At 39.7% G+C, this 15,989-nt stretch overlaps 1 protein-coding gene across 13 annotated transcripts in view; it reads left to right on the top strand.

Annotated features, from left to right (window-relative positions):
* The first annotated feature begins 5 nt into the window (after positions 1-5).
* The window catches only part of PBRM1 (polybromo 1), a 65,332-nt gene continuing 49,348 nt past the window's right edge, over positions 6-15,989 (top strand). For 2 of the 13 annotated variants that reach the window (XM_065075122.1, XM_065075113.1), the window contains exons 1-11: positions 6-144; positions 3,979-4,134; positions 4,855-4,952; positions 5,543-5,690; positions 8,007-8,150; positions 8,848-8,964; positions 9,523-9,591; positions 10,431-10,529; positions 11,628-11,713; positions 14,249-14,347; positions 15,764-15,855. In XM_065075122.1, the coding sequence (XP_064931194.1) occupies positions 3,994-4,134; positions 4,855-4,952; positions 5,543-5,690; positions 8,007-8,150; positions 8,848-8,964; positions 9,523-9,591; positions 10,431-10,529; positions 11,628-11,713; positions 14,249-14,347; positions 15,764-15,855 (1,093 nt within the window). In that variant the 5' untranslated portion in view covers positions 6-144; positions 3,979-3,993. Of the gene's footprint in view, positions 145-2,757; positions 2,881-3,978; positions 4,135-4,854; positions 4,953-5,542; positions 5,691-8,006; positions 8,151-8,847; positions 8,965-9,522; positions 9,592-10,430; positions 10,530-11,627; positions 11,714-14,248; positions 14,348-15,763; positions 15,856-15,989 lie in introns of all 13 variants that reach the window. The other 11 variants (XM_065075111.1, XM_065075110.1, XM_065075121.1 and 8 more) reach the window with 11 other exon arrangements.

The following is a 15,989-nucleotide window of genomic DNA, read 5'->3' as shown; positions in this document are numbered from 1 at the left end:
TCGGCGCGTTTGGCGGCCGGGCGGGCTTTGCGGCAGCGGCGGGCTCGGCGGGCCGGAGCGGCGGCGGTACCGGCAGCGGCGGCGGGGCGGGCGGCGGAGGGCGAGTGCGGCCGCGGCTGTCGGAGGCGGAGCGGAGCCGGCTGGGTGAGCGGCACGGCGCCGGGGTCGCGCAGGCGGGGCGGCGGGCCGGAGTCAGGAGGCCGCTGCCTCCCTTTGTGTGGCCGCCGCGGGGAGGCAGCGCCGCCCGGCCGCGCAGCAGCTCCGCCACGGCGGGGCCCGCTCCGGGCCCGCCGAGCCCCTCCGCCTCCCCGTGTCACCCGCCCCGTCCCCACCCTCCGCGGCGGCCCCGGCCCCCGCCGTGTCGCCGTCCGTCACGGGTGTCCCGACCCCGCGGGCCGCGGTGTTTCCCTCAGCCCGCCCCGCGGTGCCGTCCCCAGCGCCCCGTCCCATCCCCGGGCCGAGCTCGCGGCTCTGACAGCGGGTGGCCGAGGGCAGGTGGCGGCGGCGCGGCCGCTACCGGGGCCTGCGGAGCGCGGCACGGGCGCGTCCTGCCCGGCGCGGGAGGCAGCGCGGGCCGGGGGACACGGTCCTGTCAGGCCGAGAGCGCACAGCGGGTCCGGTGCCCGGAGGGGTGTTTGTCTCCTCCTCCTGCCAACAATAACTCCTCACAAACCGGGCAGGGTGCGGGCAGGGGCCGCCTGCGCGAGGGTTTGGGGAAATCCCATGTTTTGCCCCTTTGTTTCTTGTCCCAGTGTTGATAAAACGATCGATTGATGTGCCGTGTCTCTCACTTCTTCACCAGCTTGGTCCTTTTATAGTGGCTAGTCGGTGCCGTCCTTCCTTTCCCGTGTTGTAGCTGGTTTCAATGTGATCGGTAATCGGGGGAAATTCTGGCTGTGTTTCCCTCCCTTGTTCCATTTTCTGAATTTAACATGATTTATTGTGTATTTCTGCTGAATGGTATAACGATAAAACACTTTCCGTGGTATCTATATTTTTTTGTGTTTTGTTTGTTTGTTGTTGTTGTTGTTTTTTATTTGGGGGCATAAAATTAAATGTGTGCTAGAACCTCATTGGCTTATTTTAAGCATTTAAAACTATTTGTTTAATTAGGTTAGACTGGGTGTAGGTTAGACTGGGTAATATTTGTGATCAGTCTAGTACAGCTTTCAGGAGAGGCAGTCTTGCGCCTATTGTGTATTTGTTAGTATACATGTATACTAGTGATGGCTAAAGCATTTTTTATGGAAATGTCTATGGTTATGTGACATTTTTATGGGTAATGTGAGCAGTTACTAAGACACTCAAGCTCCTGTTGCACAGGAGATGGCTCATTTGTAGCGGTGGAGATTCTTGGTGCAACTGTGTAGAGTCTTGTGAACTAGTAGCTATATTGCAGACGAAAATCTAGGAGACATGTTCTTAAGTAAAAGAGAATATATTTCTGTAGACAGCAGGATTATCTGTGTTTATGAGCATGCAGATCGAGAGATAAGTTTGCATTTTGGAGCCTGACATTCGGTAGGAGTTTTACATAAGCAATTCTCACTGAGTATTCATGATGTTGTTCAGCCTGTTGTATGTGTTTTGCACCTTCCTCAGTTATTAGAGGAGAAAAATGGTTTTAGAGGCTGTGTACAAAGTGGCCAGGTGTCTTGGTCATCTAAGTGTACACCAGCATCTCCGTTTGGCTGGGAGCTGCAGCACACAGGCCTCAGATAACGGGCTCAGAGAAGCCCAAATGTGGTTTGCAGGCAGGTGCTGGTTGGGGCTCCCCATATTGTTGTTTCAGGAGGGCCTTGGACTGAGTGTACTTTCAGGTTCCTGGATGAACCCGAATTATTGGTTCCAGTAGCCCTGCCTGCCTTTCTTTCACAACCAAGAACTTATGTTTTCCAGCAGCCTCCCCAGCAGCACGTGCCTGTGTTAGCTGTTTGACGCTGGAGCTCTCGGATAAAAGTTGGAGGCAGTGCCAAAAGCAACAGGCTGGCTGGCTGTTCCCGAGATGAATTGCCAGCTAATAAAACACAAAGATCCTCGTTCAGAATACCGAACAGGAGAACAGTCTCTCTGGGATTTTACAGAAGACAGTAGATGTATGAACTAAATAGAAATAATTATTTTGCCATAAAATAGTTCTGCACATTTTGCATGAAATTTCTGAAAAAATGAGATTTGGAGGCTGTTTAGTAATTGACACGTATATCTTTAGTGAACCTGTGTGGCTGGATCCTTAATGTTGCTTACTTATGAGGATAAAATCCACTCGGAAGGCTGAGGGAGGTGCATCATTACTAGAGACTCTAGTAAATCTTCTTGACCTTTTTTTTTTTTTTAATTGTTATAAGCACTGTAAAACTTTGCATTCCATAAGATTTACTACTTTCTGTTTTTTACTCTCAGGTCAGATATTGCTTATGTTTACTCCCTGCTGTGCTTGATGAATCATTCTTTAGCAAGTGGCTGTAAATTCTGTAGTATGTATTCAGGAACATTAGAGAGATGTGTTTTTACTGTAAAAATGACAGAAATGTCTAGCGTTCTGTGTACGAAATTACTTAGAGGGTTTCTGCTGGGCTAAAAAAAGTTTCCTTCTGTTTCTTGCTTTTTTCTCTGTCACTGTAATTATTCAATTTATTCTTCAATTTTATTATTTAATTATCTACCTATATTATATTTATTAATATTTAATAAGCTACCTAGCTATATCTACTCTCAATTTTCTTCTCTCCTTCTTTCCTTTTTCTTGTCTTCCAGTTTTGACTGTACTAACACCATTGCTGATTTGCTACTCTTAGAGCGTTCCCTTCTCCCAGTATCTGTACTTGGCCATCAGACACTATGAGGAGACTGGCTTTTCGAGGTGCTGGTTGTACTCTGGTAAATCTGGCAAATTATTGATTGTATGTGCACCATTCTCTCCATTTTTCTCCCTTAGACTTTTGCTTTTCTTTATCCTAACTGTTAATTATTCCTGCCTTAATCATCTGTGTGCTTGAAATTGGTTGTATCTAACATAAATGCTCTAATATGGTTATGTCATGCTGCCATACCTTGTAAACCAGTGGAGTGCTTCCTAGAAGGAATTCCTTGTTGTGGTTGGAAAATGGGTATAGACTGGGATAGATGGATCTATTCTGTCTTCAGCCTTTGAGATAGCTACAAATAAAGATATTTTTGTGATACTGTCACTGGAAGTGGGGAAAGAGCCGACAACTTGGTTTTTAAATCACCGTAGCTATTGGATGGTGGTTATTAATTTGTCTTTGTGTTGATAAATGGAAAACTACAGCCAAAAAAAGATGATGGCTTTTCCACTTCTTGATGCTTGAGTTGTTCATCCTACACATAAAGTGGGAGTGGTAGTCGCATGATAGTCTAGACCCTTTTTTGGCTTGAATATAAGACAAGGTATTCAGTAGCCCTTTGAATTTTAGTTTGTACTTGGTTTTGTTTGTATTTGTGGGTTTTTTTGGTTGGTTGGTTGTGGTTTTTTGTGTTTGTGTGTGGTGGTGTTTTTTTTTTTTTTTTTAATTTGGCATGAAATTATGTGCTTTTACACCAGAACTGAGCGCTTGTCTCTGTACAGCTCTTTGCTTTAAAACAGCCATTCTCACTTAGGTATCATGCATGGGATAAGGTGTCAAAATGTAGATAGTTTAAAAATGTGTCCTAGTAAGAGCTGCTAAATTCGTTTTCATCACTGTGAGCCCTTGGCTTTCTGACATTGCTGTCATCAGTGACAATAAATCGGGAGAATTTATCATAGATTTATCGTATTTAATGTAGGACCGTTTTGATTTCCCTTTACTCCTGCCAATTTTCAAAAAGCTGGTGTTTAGATATATGGCTTAACTGAACTGTAGTGTATACCAAATGTATGTGACTCATCCTAAAGCATTCTAGCATCATAGTTAGCTCTCACCAGAGAGTTTGGATGCAATGCCACGAGTTTAAGAACATCTGTCTTCATTATAGAAGAAGTTGGATTCCATGGGTTCCAAGAGGCGAAGAGCAACCTCGCCTTCCAGCAGTGTCAGCGGAGGAGACTTTGATGACGGCCACCACTCCACAAATATACCAGGCCCAAGCAGAAAGAGGAGGAGACTTTCCAATCTCCCGACTGTAGATCCTGTTAGTATCTTCTTATTATGCACAACTTTGAGGGGGGATACTGTGTCCCTGTCTGGGAGGTGCTGGATTGTAAAATGGATGATCATATGTAGTACATATGCATTGGCCCTGAATCTGTTGCTGCCTTGCCTAAGCTTTGTTTAGGATCTCGTTCAGCTTTGGCTTGTTCTTGTCTCCCCAGTTTCATCTTTTTCTTTCCCATTTTCCTTTTGCTGCTTTTTTTTTGCTGATGATTTTAGCAGATGGAAGGATGTTGGAGAAAGAGCTGAAATCATAAGGTGCAGAAATTGGGAGCTGTGTCTGAATAGCAAATTCAGAGAGAGCTAAGTGGGGAATGGCACAGGCAGTGATTGCTGAAGTGTATGTCTCTGTTATGCCTTTGAGTTAACAGTCTATTTTTAATTAATTGCAGGGCAGAAGAACCCCTGTCGTTTTAGATGTTTATAACTCAGAATTGTACTGAATTAATTTACATTTTAGGAGTTTTACTTAGAATTAGCATTGAAAGAAAGCTCCTTATGTTCAAAAAAAAAAAAAAGTAAAATTCTACAGTACCTGGCATACTTGTCAGGTATTGTTCTAATGTATGAGATCCACCAATTTCTTCGCACTTCTGCTTTAGAGCACGCTGGTCATTGGCAGCATTGTAAGCAGGCTTTGGTTTGTTAATCTCCTTCAAATTTTCTCCTATTTCATTGCTTTATTGTTCTTGCATTTTAGATTGCTGTATGCCATGAACTTTACAACACCATCAGAGATTACAAAGATGAACAAGGCAGGCTCCTTTGTGAGCTTTTCATTAGGGCACCGAAGCGAAGGTAAGATCATAGTTATGGTTGTGGCTGAAGCTGAGATTTAATCAGGAAGTAAGTGGATATTGAGGAATACTTCAGCATTAATAGCTATCAAAATTTAAGCTGAATATCTCGTAGTTTCACGTGAGTGTCTGATCTGAGTGTTTGATGCAATTATTCAATGAGACACGCTAACATTGGTGCCCAATTTCAGTCAAAAAAGGATATATTGAATTAATATAAAATGTTACCTGTGACGCTTGCCTAAAATGTCTGTGTCTTTGACTATAAAATATTCCACATAAGGGGTGGAATGTAATACTAAGGGCATATCTTGGGAAGATTATTAGAAGTGACCCTTGAAAATGCAGTAAGTAGAGACTGAATTTTATCTTAAAATCAGAAATTCGAGGATGGCAGCAGAATGGATAATAGAGTAAGCCTACAGATAGGCCACTGTCCTCATCCACTGCCCAGGTGTTTCATTAACAGCTGTAACAAAAATGTACTGGAACTTTCTTTGTTCTATTTAGCCGTAGACGCGTACAAACTTTAGTGCTGTGGCTTTGGTTTTACTTCTTGGAATACAATGCCTGTTTTTGTCATTGCAACAGAAATCAGCCAGATTATTATGAAGTGGTTTCTCAGCCAATTGATTTAATGAAAATCCAGCAAAAGCTGAAGATGGAGGAATATGATGATGTGAATGTGCTGACTGCTGATTTTCAGCTTCTTTTTAACAACGCAAAGGCTTACTATAAGGTGAGGAAAATACATATAAAGGCTCAGATTCATTATAAAAGTGGTAGAGATATGTTCAAATTCTTCCTTGGTTTGGCCAAAAAACTTTTCAGTTTAGCCTTTATTATTGGTAAGAGAACAGCATACATTGCAGTTATTTGCATATATTTCTGTAAGGTTGATCATGTCTTTGTAAGATGTTCTACTATAAAAATTTTTCTGTGGAAAACTATAGAGTAATGTGAGGAAGGGTCTTCATGTAGTTTTCCAAAAGGAATAGAAAGCAAAAGTAAGAGATGTAAACTGAGAAAAATATTCTTCTATCAAAGCCTTCCCATTTTAAAACCCACTCTCCGTCACCAGAAAGATAACTTTTATTCCCAAAAGGAAGAGTTTATAAATAACAGCAAGCTTACAGTAGGAATGTTGAATCTTTCTCCTCCATTGTCAGCTTAATAATGTGAAAAAAAGACCTGTTGATTATCATGGTCAGTGATGACAGATTGTAATGGTATGTAAAGATGTATTTCACCAAGGGTGAAACCCTCATGTCCATTCATGTCCACCACACTGGGTACATGCTTTATTTTAAATGGTAATGATTTTTATTGCAGTTGCTGTAAGAAAGTGTGAAAAAATTGGATTAATCTCATTTAACGGAAGGCTATGTTAAATACATAAAACAGAGCTTGTATGTAGTCACTGAGATGATATGGCAAAACTAAAACTGCTAGTATTACCTCCCATATATCTTTGACTTTGGAGATGATCCAGATGACTGCTTTCTCAATAACCCAATCAGTGTAACCAGGTGACATTCAGAAAAGCAATGTTTATTTTGTTTTCATTTGTGTGTAGCTTTTTGAAAAATAATCAGATTAATGCATTTATACATTCTGGTTACAGTAGGGAAAGTACAGAGATTACCAAATTCATTGTGTACTCCTGAAGCTTTGCAGGGCACTCGCCCATTAATGTTGGCTTTTTCATGGTTTCTATGTGAGGGAGGAGGACTTGGTGGCATGAAAAAAGGATTAGAGTTTTACAAAATGTGTGCTGCCTTTGTCTGCAGAATAGTGGACTCAAAATTATGCCTGTATTCATAAAATCTTGCATGTAGAATAGAACTAGGTAGTCACCATTCTAGGATGAGGGAATGTTGATGTTTCCAGAGAAATATGGAGCTATGAGCTGGAGGTGTGGCACACAAACATAACCTCGTATTTTTTCATCTTTTACCTTACCCACGCAGTTCTGATGACGCACATAAAACAGGGACAGCTGATTCATTGTCAAGGTCTTTATTGCAGCAGGTGTTTTATTTGCATTGCTAGATTAGAAACCTTTGTTTTTTTTAGTATTTCAGTTCAAGTCTTGCATTTTTGAGCCTCTTACATTAATATAGAAGGAAGAAGGCTAGTGGAGCAGAATACACTTTAAATCTGTTTTTCATCATTAACACCTGGTCTAGTGTCTTGAGAATATTTAAGCCTGATAAGGTAAGTTTAAGAATAGTTCTCATGTTGGTTTCTCATTTGTATTACAAGCTGTTAGAGCTTGAGAGAGTGAAGTAAGAAGAATGTCATCAGCAGTAAAAAGGTGACATGTCTGCAGGAATACCTGCAATAGAGGTTAAGTGACAGAGGAAAGGGAGAGAAAAATATGTAAGAGTGGAAAGGCCGTCTTTTTTCTGGGTAATGTTCATAAGGAACAATGTTAATAGGCACATACTTGTCTGCCACTACCAACTCTCTCTACGAAACTTAATTTGCTGACTAATGCTTCTGGATCTTCCCAAAAATATACCCAGGTGTGTATCCAGGTGGTAGCATCTTGTCAAGCTCTTGGGAATTTCACAGGTAGTGCTGCGTGTAAATCATTGCAGTGCTTTCAGAGATACTGGCTCATTTATTGGCATTCTTGTTCTGTAGGAATTAATTTTCAAGTGCCACACAATGGCAGCAGTGTTGGCTTAAATCACATTTCTGTCTTACTGATATTTAGTCTGCTTAAATATCAGTGGTGTTATGCTTCAACAAAACCTGATGGTTTCTCCAGATTAATCTAATAAGCTTGTCCAAGCCTCAACCAAGTAATTTAATTGCTAAGTTTTCTGAAATATTTCAATGCTTTGGAATGATAGAGGTGTTATTTTCTAGTACTTATAGTGATTCTTAACATCTCTGTTGAAGAACGACTGAAGTGAGAGTTTCCCAGGTTTTCTGTTATTTATTGAATACATTAAATACCTTTCAACTTGTAGATTGTCAATTTGTAGATTTCCCACAGATAAGAATGATATTAAATTTGAGTAGAATGTTCGATTTGTTTTTGCAGCCTGATTCTCCTGAATATAAAGCTGCCTGCAAATTATGGGAGTTGTATTTGCGCACAAAAAATGAATTTGTTCAAAAAGGTGATGCTGAGGAGGAAGATGAAGATGAGGAAGGACATGACAATCAAGGCGCAAATTCTGAATTAGTAAGTGTGGGCATGACCACTGCAGTTGGAGGTGGCCGTGGCCCTGTGTGTCAACTGGCTCTGAGAGGGACATTGGCCTCTGTGTGAAAAAGCATTAAGTCTTTCCCTAGTTACATTATAACCCAAAAGGTATTTCTTGTACGAGTTTATTAGTTAATAATTTCGCAGCACTATATGTGTGTTTCACTTTTGTATAGCAAAAATAAAAATTATGAGGTTTTCTCATACAGAGAAAACATGGTTCTGGTTTAGTTGAAACTAATATGACATGTGCTTGGTATCGTGCCAGCACTGAGACTTGCCAACTGCATGTCTGCTGGCAGCATTTTCCAGTGGGTCCCATTCAGGTAGTGCAGCTCTTCTGCAGTGTTTTATAAGCCAGATGTGATGACAGGAAGTTTGGGCTGGTCTGGTTTTGATGTTGGGTTGCATGTTTTCACTAATGTTGACGACCAAGTCTGTCCTAACAATGTGTAATGCTTGTCTGACAGTCCACAGTCTAAATGTGAAATTGAAGTTTTGTCATGTGCTTTACCTAAATGCATAAACAATGTTGTTTTCAAAAGTTGCATCCGTGTTTTATAGCTGATTTTTTTTTTTCTGGTTTTGAAAAGTAAATGAATGCATTTCAGTGCAACTCGAACCACTCCACTGTGGCTGCTATTAACACTTCTTGTGATTTCATTTCTTACATTAGTCATCTCCAGGTTACCTGAAGGAAATTCTTGAACAGCTTCTTGAAGCTGTAGCTGTTGCCACAAACCCATCAGGACGCCTCATAAGTGAACTGTTTCAGAAACTTCCTTCTAAAGTGGTGGGTATTTTAGTAATATTGGTTGTATTCCAAGTTGGAAACCTGGGAATTTATATAACTGATGTTATATGCTGTGATGGACACACTCAGTGTCTCATCAGTGGCAAACTCCAGCTGCTTTTAGAGCTTCCCTCCTTTGCTCCAACCAACTCATTCCCAGCCCTTCATTGCAGATTAGGGCTTGCCTTGTTCTGCCAGTTTTGTTAACTGTTTTTTTTTTTGTGTGTGGAGTTTTTGGTCTTTTAAAATATGTCTAATTTCACTGTTCTGTTTTAGGGTGTGGTGTAACAAGTTTAACCAGCAAAATTAATACTCTGAAGACCATCACCACGTATTTGGCTTTCAGACAGAACTGTTCCTTTATGTCAACTTATTGATGAATTCTAATTCCTTGTATCTGCCTTACGATCTGGCTTGCCCAAATTAAAGCCTAGTGCAATGTTTACGAAGCTTGCGCTGTTCTTATCTGCAATTAATTTAGTAGCTCATTTTATGAGATATTGGAACAATAGCTTTGTGACTGTTTATAGTAATGTATACATTACTTTTGTTTTCCAGCAATATCCAGATTATTATGCGATAATAAAGGAGCCCATAGATCTTAAAACTATTGCCCAAAGGATACAGGTACAGTATGAGTATATGTTGTAGTATAGACTTATTTAACAGTAAGCATTCTAAAGTTACTAGAAGCCAGGATTTATGGTGGTAGGAAAGGCAATGTGTTTTTCCCTGCTACTTACAAATCTGAACACTCTGCTGGTTTAATGGCCTATCCTGGGTTAATGCTGGAGAAGTAGCTGTGTAACCTCATTTAGGTGTTCCTGCTCCAGCAGGGGGATTGGACTAGATGATCTTTCGAGGTCCCTTCCAATCCCTGTCATTCTGTGATTCTGTGATTGTAGACTGTGATGTGCTGGCACTGAGCTTGAAGATCTTGGGTTCCTTGCTGGTTAATGGTTTAAAGTAGTTCCTTGGCAAGTACTGCTGGTGTAAGACATTGAGGTATTGAAGCTTGGTCGTGCGTTATCACCTACTTTTGTTCTGGTGCTGTAAATAGATGTTTTGTACTGATGCATTTTTCATCTTGCGCCTCCAGTAATTTGAAATGTTCTGTTATTCTAGCTTTTTGTATAATAGTGAGGGATAGCACTCAAATTAATAGAACTACAGAATAAAGTTAAAATAACATTTTGTCAGAATGAAGATAATCTGATGCATTAAGTAATTTTTTCAGTCTTTTACTTAGCGTTCCTTAACTTTATAAGGACTTAGAACTTATGCTTGTTACTTTTTTATTGCTGACTTTTTCCAAATACTTACCTGTTCTCCTCATAAATATGTTCTTGTTTTTCTATAAATGTTCCCTTTATTCTATATGAATTCCCTTTGCTTTTCACTATTCACTTAGTTCTTGTGCTATCTGAAGGCTGCCACCTTAACCAGTTCTGGTTTTTGTTGTACAGAATGGAACTTATAAAAGTATTCATGCAATGGCCAAGGATATAGATCTTCTGGCAAAGAATGCCAAAACCTACAATGAGCCTGGATCACAAGTATTCAAGGTGAGTTTCAGTTGTTCATAGTTTGTTTTGAGCCCAGATTTTCTTTACTACTTTCTGTGCCAATTGATCGTTAAATGAATCTAGGGCATGAGGCCCTACAGACTCTTCACATTTCTAAAAAAATAGCTATTAGTGGCTTTTTCGTATTGTTTTTAGTATGATTGGGGTATATGTGATTTTTTTCTTGAGTTGTATGATTTTTCCAATTAAATTTTATCATTGAATCATGAGTTGCATGACTTCTTTGGAGGCATGAAGGATCCTTGTGATTGAAATGGCTGAAACTACAGGTTCAAGTGACAGGGGTAGTACTCAGCTGTTATCTCTTTCCAGATGGCAGAAACTGCTTGTAGTTTTCATCATAAGCTTGAAAACTGGAGTCATGCCGCCTTTGTGTAGTTTTTGAAGATCCTTTTAGTTGTATTTTTGTGACCAAGTTGCACCTCCTATCTTTTTCATACTTAGTGCACCAACATTTTGTGTACAAATTACCACGTTACTGTTTCCAGCTACTCTGGAATTAAGAGAATTTCAGTGGTAAATTATTCCTTTATGTGCTCAGTTTTTTAAGGGCTTCATAGTAAGAAACCTTGTATGATGTTATTATGTAAGTGGTTCTTGGACTTTTCCAATTGCACTTCTGTTGGGATTGTAGTTTCCGTTTCTAGCAACACTACTCACACTTGTATCCTCACTCCAAACTTGTAATCTCTATTTTGTGAACTGTTACTCTGAGTATCAAGTCCATGGGTATAGAATGAGTGAGAGCAAGCATTGTGAAACTCAGTAATTGTAGTAACTTTTTGATTGCAAAGTCACAGAATCTCACTGGCCTGTTCAGTTTGAAATGGTATTTGTGTGTATTTGCAAACTGTAGGTAGCTTGAAGCTACTCAGCTATTCTGTTCAGTTTTTACAGGCCACAGTGCGTGAATTTCAGACAGCGTATTTCTGTGCTTCATTTCTGATGCAAAATTGTTTTATATCAAAATGTAAAAGCTGCTTCATTTTTGTTTTAGATTTTTAGATAGGTGGATATACCTGCTGAGTATAACATTCTTCACTTTCAACATTAAACAAAAATTCTTTTAATTGACAGGATGCAAATGCAATTAAAAAAATATTTAATATGAAAAAGGCTGAAATTGAACACAGTGAGTTGGCCAAGTCAAGTCTCCGAATCAGGTACTGAAAGTAGAATTCTTCTTATAATCTCCTATAAAAATCTCTATAGACGTCCCCTTAATTTTGCTGTGGGAAATAATTGCTTGAAAACTTAGTTTATCGTTGTTTTATAAGTTATAAATTGTAAAATAGTGTTTGGAAGGAAACTTTTAATTTAAATACTTCTGTGGTGAAATATTTCATTGTGAAAAACTGTCAGTGCATTTTTTATAACTTAAGCTATAGCCAACTTCCACCATCTGTTTAATCTGTTTAAAAGTCAATAACAGAAAAGGACTAGTGAGGAACAAGGTGCATCGTTGTCCTTTACCAAAAATGCTGGATATCCTTGAACCTTGTTAAGAGCTGAAACATAAGAGCTCAGAGTTAATTAGGTAGGGGCAGAAACATAGGAACAAAACCTCAGGCCAAAGGTATTTAGAGGGAAGTGCACATTATATAAACTCTTGCTCAAAAACCGTTTTCTAGCTGTGAAAAGAGGCACAGGGCACTGAAGCTCTGAACTTTTTAATCAGTGAAATACAGATTTAGTCTTGAACAGGCAGGTATAAAACACTGTTGATAGCTCTCCTTGTTTGATGGAATTATTTTATTTAGGAAACATCATTTTCTTCCTGTGAAAAATCCATGGTGTACACAGAAGTGATGTGGTCATTTTTAGATGTTTCTTATCTGGAATGCTATTAGACTTATTCTCATATAAACCTTTTACTTGTGAGTAGCACTGTAAAGTAGGTTTAGGTATTATTTGCCAGTAGAACTGTGTCATTTACCTAAAAAAGTAGAGCAACATATTGCAAGTCACCCAAGGAGTTAGCAAACTCTTTACAAGGTGAACTCTTTTTATGTATTTGAACTGTTTAGTGGAATTTGATGCTGGAAAATAACTGCTGTCATTTCCTGCAAAGGTTTGTATGCTACAGCTGAAAACATTAACACTCACTTTACTGAAAGGCAGTTAAAATGGTTTTGTTGTCTGAAAAATGTGTAGATGGTGTTGCCGAGGATTATGTGTGAAAGAAATGGAAGTTACCTCATTTTTTACTATTTGATGCCTTGAGATATTCGACATACAGTGTTTTTTTCTGGTTCATTTGTTCAGTGTCAGTGTGCTTCCCATGTTTGGGTGCATTGTTGTTGAGCACTTAAAAAATAAAGGCAGAAACAGTGTTAGGGAGTAATTCCTGACACATAGTTTAATACTTTTCCTTTTTAAAAGTGTGTGTAGTGCCAGAAGACTTTGATTCTACAGCCACTGAATGTACATATGTGTTTGCAGTAACTAGAATTACATATAGGCATTGAAGTTTTATATTTAAATCGTACCTTTTATTTTTCTCAGTGTCTTGGCCATTGGTGAAGCTCGGGATGTCACATATGTGTCATGTTTAATTTGAGGCTTAACTGTTTTTCTCCAAAATAAAGCTGTTTGCATAAGAAGGGATGACAGATAAATCACACTGATATTTGTTAGTTGAATTCCTCTCTTGCACTGCCAACCCATTTCCACTTCTCAGCTATTTTATTCTAGATGTTCTCTCATGTACTGTGTTCTCAACAGACCTGCAAATCCTGAAGTAATCTGAATGTCAGGATAATTGACAGCTCCCTTCTTTGTTTCTCTAACTTGCAAAAAAAATTATAATGCTTGAAGCAGGCTCCAATAATATTGGGCTGAATGCAAAAAAATGAGGTGAGAGAAAAGTATCATGAAAACCAAGCCTTTCACCTGCTGTTCTGCATTTCACTGGTTCTTTTTTACTGAACCATTGTTCTTTTTTGGTTTCTTTCTGCTGAATTTGCATCACAGGATCATTATTTTTTATTTAATGTCCTAACTGCTTAGCTGTCTCAAAGCAGAGTCTCCTTTACCTGTTGCTGATTTTGTTAAAATACCCCTATAAGTTCATTTAATTTACTGTATTTTTATTCTGAATTTACATCTGTTTGTCATTGGTGCATCAGGCTCAAATCCATCACAGTGCTACTAACCTAAGTTCTACAGACATGTTGCTGCTGTGCCCAAAATCACGCTTTTCAATGGCAGAGTTTGTTGTATCCTTTGTCCTACTAAATTGCTCTTTGTTGGTGCATTTAACTGTCCTCCCTTAAATGAAGTGGCAAAATAAAGTTGCTTGACAATACGTTCTGTCAAGCAACTTGACAGTGATTTTGTTAATATTGATAAAACACGGTTGGATCTGTACGATGAGCTTTACCTGGATGCTGAGGAACGTTTCGTTGCCTGCTTTCACTGCTGTTGTAGGCTGAGCTGCGTGTGTAGCTATTAATCCTCAACCTGGATGTTACCTTCCTCTGACTTCATAAACAAAATCGATATTAATGCTGGGGCACTAAATGAATCTTAGTATTACTTTACTTGTAGCTTTAAAGCATTTTGTATCTGTCTCTGAACTTTTTGGCTGCTCTGTCAAAGTAGTTCTGTAAAAAGCTTTATCCTTGCTGCGTCTTTCCTTGGGTCTAAGGTGGGCCTCTTTTTTTCCCCTTTCCTTGGCTTGGCTCTTCTGCCTTAAGGACTCCATCAAATTTGACTGCTTCCAAGCTGACAGGTCCTTCCTCACAGGGTAAAGGCAGTGTTGGTGATGAGAGAAATTCTTCTAACAAATATTACCGGTAAGTAAAACTGTGGAGTTGGAGGAAAAGCTGGGTTGTCATCATATGGAAAAACTATTTTGTTTTTTACTGAGAGTGCTCTTCAGTATCGACTCAAATACCTTTGAGATTCAAATATATTACAGTCAAACATCAAGTATGATTAATAAGTTACTTTGCTGTAATTACTCTTCCATGTTTGATTTTATATTTAATGTTTCAAAGCACCTGTCATGAAATACTTTATATGCAATTATTTTCTTAGAAATTATCTGAAGAACAGTATGTTAAACTTCATTATGAAATAGAGCAGGTGAAAAATAACATGGAAATGTGTTGTAAACCTAGAAAAGCCATATTGTGAGACTAAAATGAAATGACAAGTAGGACTAAATAATTAAGAGATGGGTGGTGGAAACCAGTGGAGCCTGTAAAAGGAAAGTGTTTCGTTTGGGATGCATTTATGGCGGACTTGCTGGGTAGACAGGATCACTGGAGGCTTTCTGGTTTGTTCCTCCATCCATCACTTGAGCATTTTGCTAACAGCAGGGGTCTCGTGTCTCCAGTCTGTGGGTTACTGTGTGGAAGCAGTGCTGCTGTCGGCTGATTCCCTGCCTGCGTGCTCCGAATGCACGGCTTGGCACCGCAGCTGCCAGGGTCGCTGAGGGACTGAGCATTTGTACCGAGTTGGTGGCATTTCGAGCAACCCGTCTGCTTCTTCCAGTTTCAGTCACTCCCGCAGGGCAAGGCTGAGCCCATTGCTAGAGGTGCCTAAAGAGCCAACCTAGTGAAAAAGCAGATTGTCAGGTGTAGCCTATGGTGCAGATATGAAATCCTGTGCCCCAGGTTTGGGACCAAAGGGAGGAAGAGAGGGATGTTGAAGAAGTCTTTGTGGACGCTGATTTACTCCCAACTAGAAAGCAGAGGAAGCTGCTTCACATACAGGCACTGCGTGTGCCGAAAATGCCTCACGTGTGATTGGGAAATGGGGGAAGATAGAGCCTTTACAGCTTGCAGCGTACTCAATTCCTTTCTGCACATAAATCCCTGAAAAACAGGATCAATTAACAAAGTTATTAATTGGGAAAGACTTGTTGTCATCCCTCTTTTCCCCCAGTAATTCAAATAGTCAAGTGTTCAAAACAGGACAGAAGATAGCTAGCTTGAGCTCTGGCTTTCTGATTGTGTGACCAGTTTTTCAGTTGGAAGGACACCTCTTAAAATAGAGGCAAACTCATGGATTGTTAACGGTTTTGCTTGTTAAGGGCTCCAGTCTTGTCTTGCACAGTCATGTCTGTGTTGCTGATAATGTAGGCAGCTCTCATGAGCTTCCCTTGTTTACTGACGTGCTCTTGGTGACTGTTAATGGTTAACATGATAACCCTTTTTTTTTCTTTTTTTTTTTTTTTTTCAATTTTACACTTTTTCTCTTTGTAGTAACAAAAGATCAGCCCAAGGGGATCGTTTATCAGCAATAACCATGGCACTGCAATATGGATCAGAAAGTGATGAAGATGCAGCTTTGGCTGGTAGGAACTGAAATGCAGTTTCTCATTTTATTTTCTTTAATAAAAATGTCTGCTAAAGCAGAACTGTACAGCTCCTGATAGCTTAAATTATCTTTATTTCAAATATATTTTGCAGTGTTTCCAAACTCAGGATG

Source organism: Columba livia, chromosome 10, assembly GCF_036013475.1.
Source record: "Columba livia isolate bColLiv1 breed racing homer chromosome 10, bColLiv1.pat.W.v2, whole genome shotgun sequence".
NCBI lineage: Eukaryota > Metazoa > Chordata > Aves > Columbiformes > Columbidae > Columba > Columba livia.
This window is presented reverse-complemented; position numbering and strand designations above follow the sequence as displayed.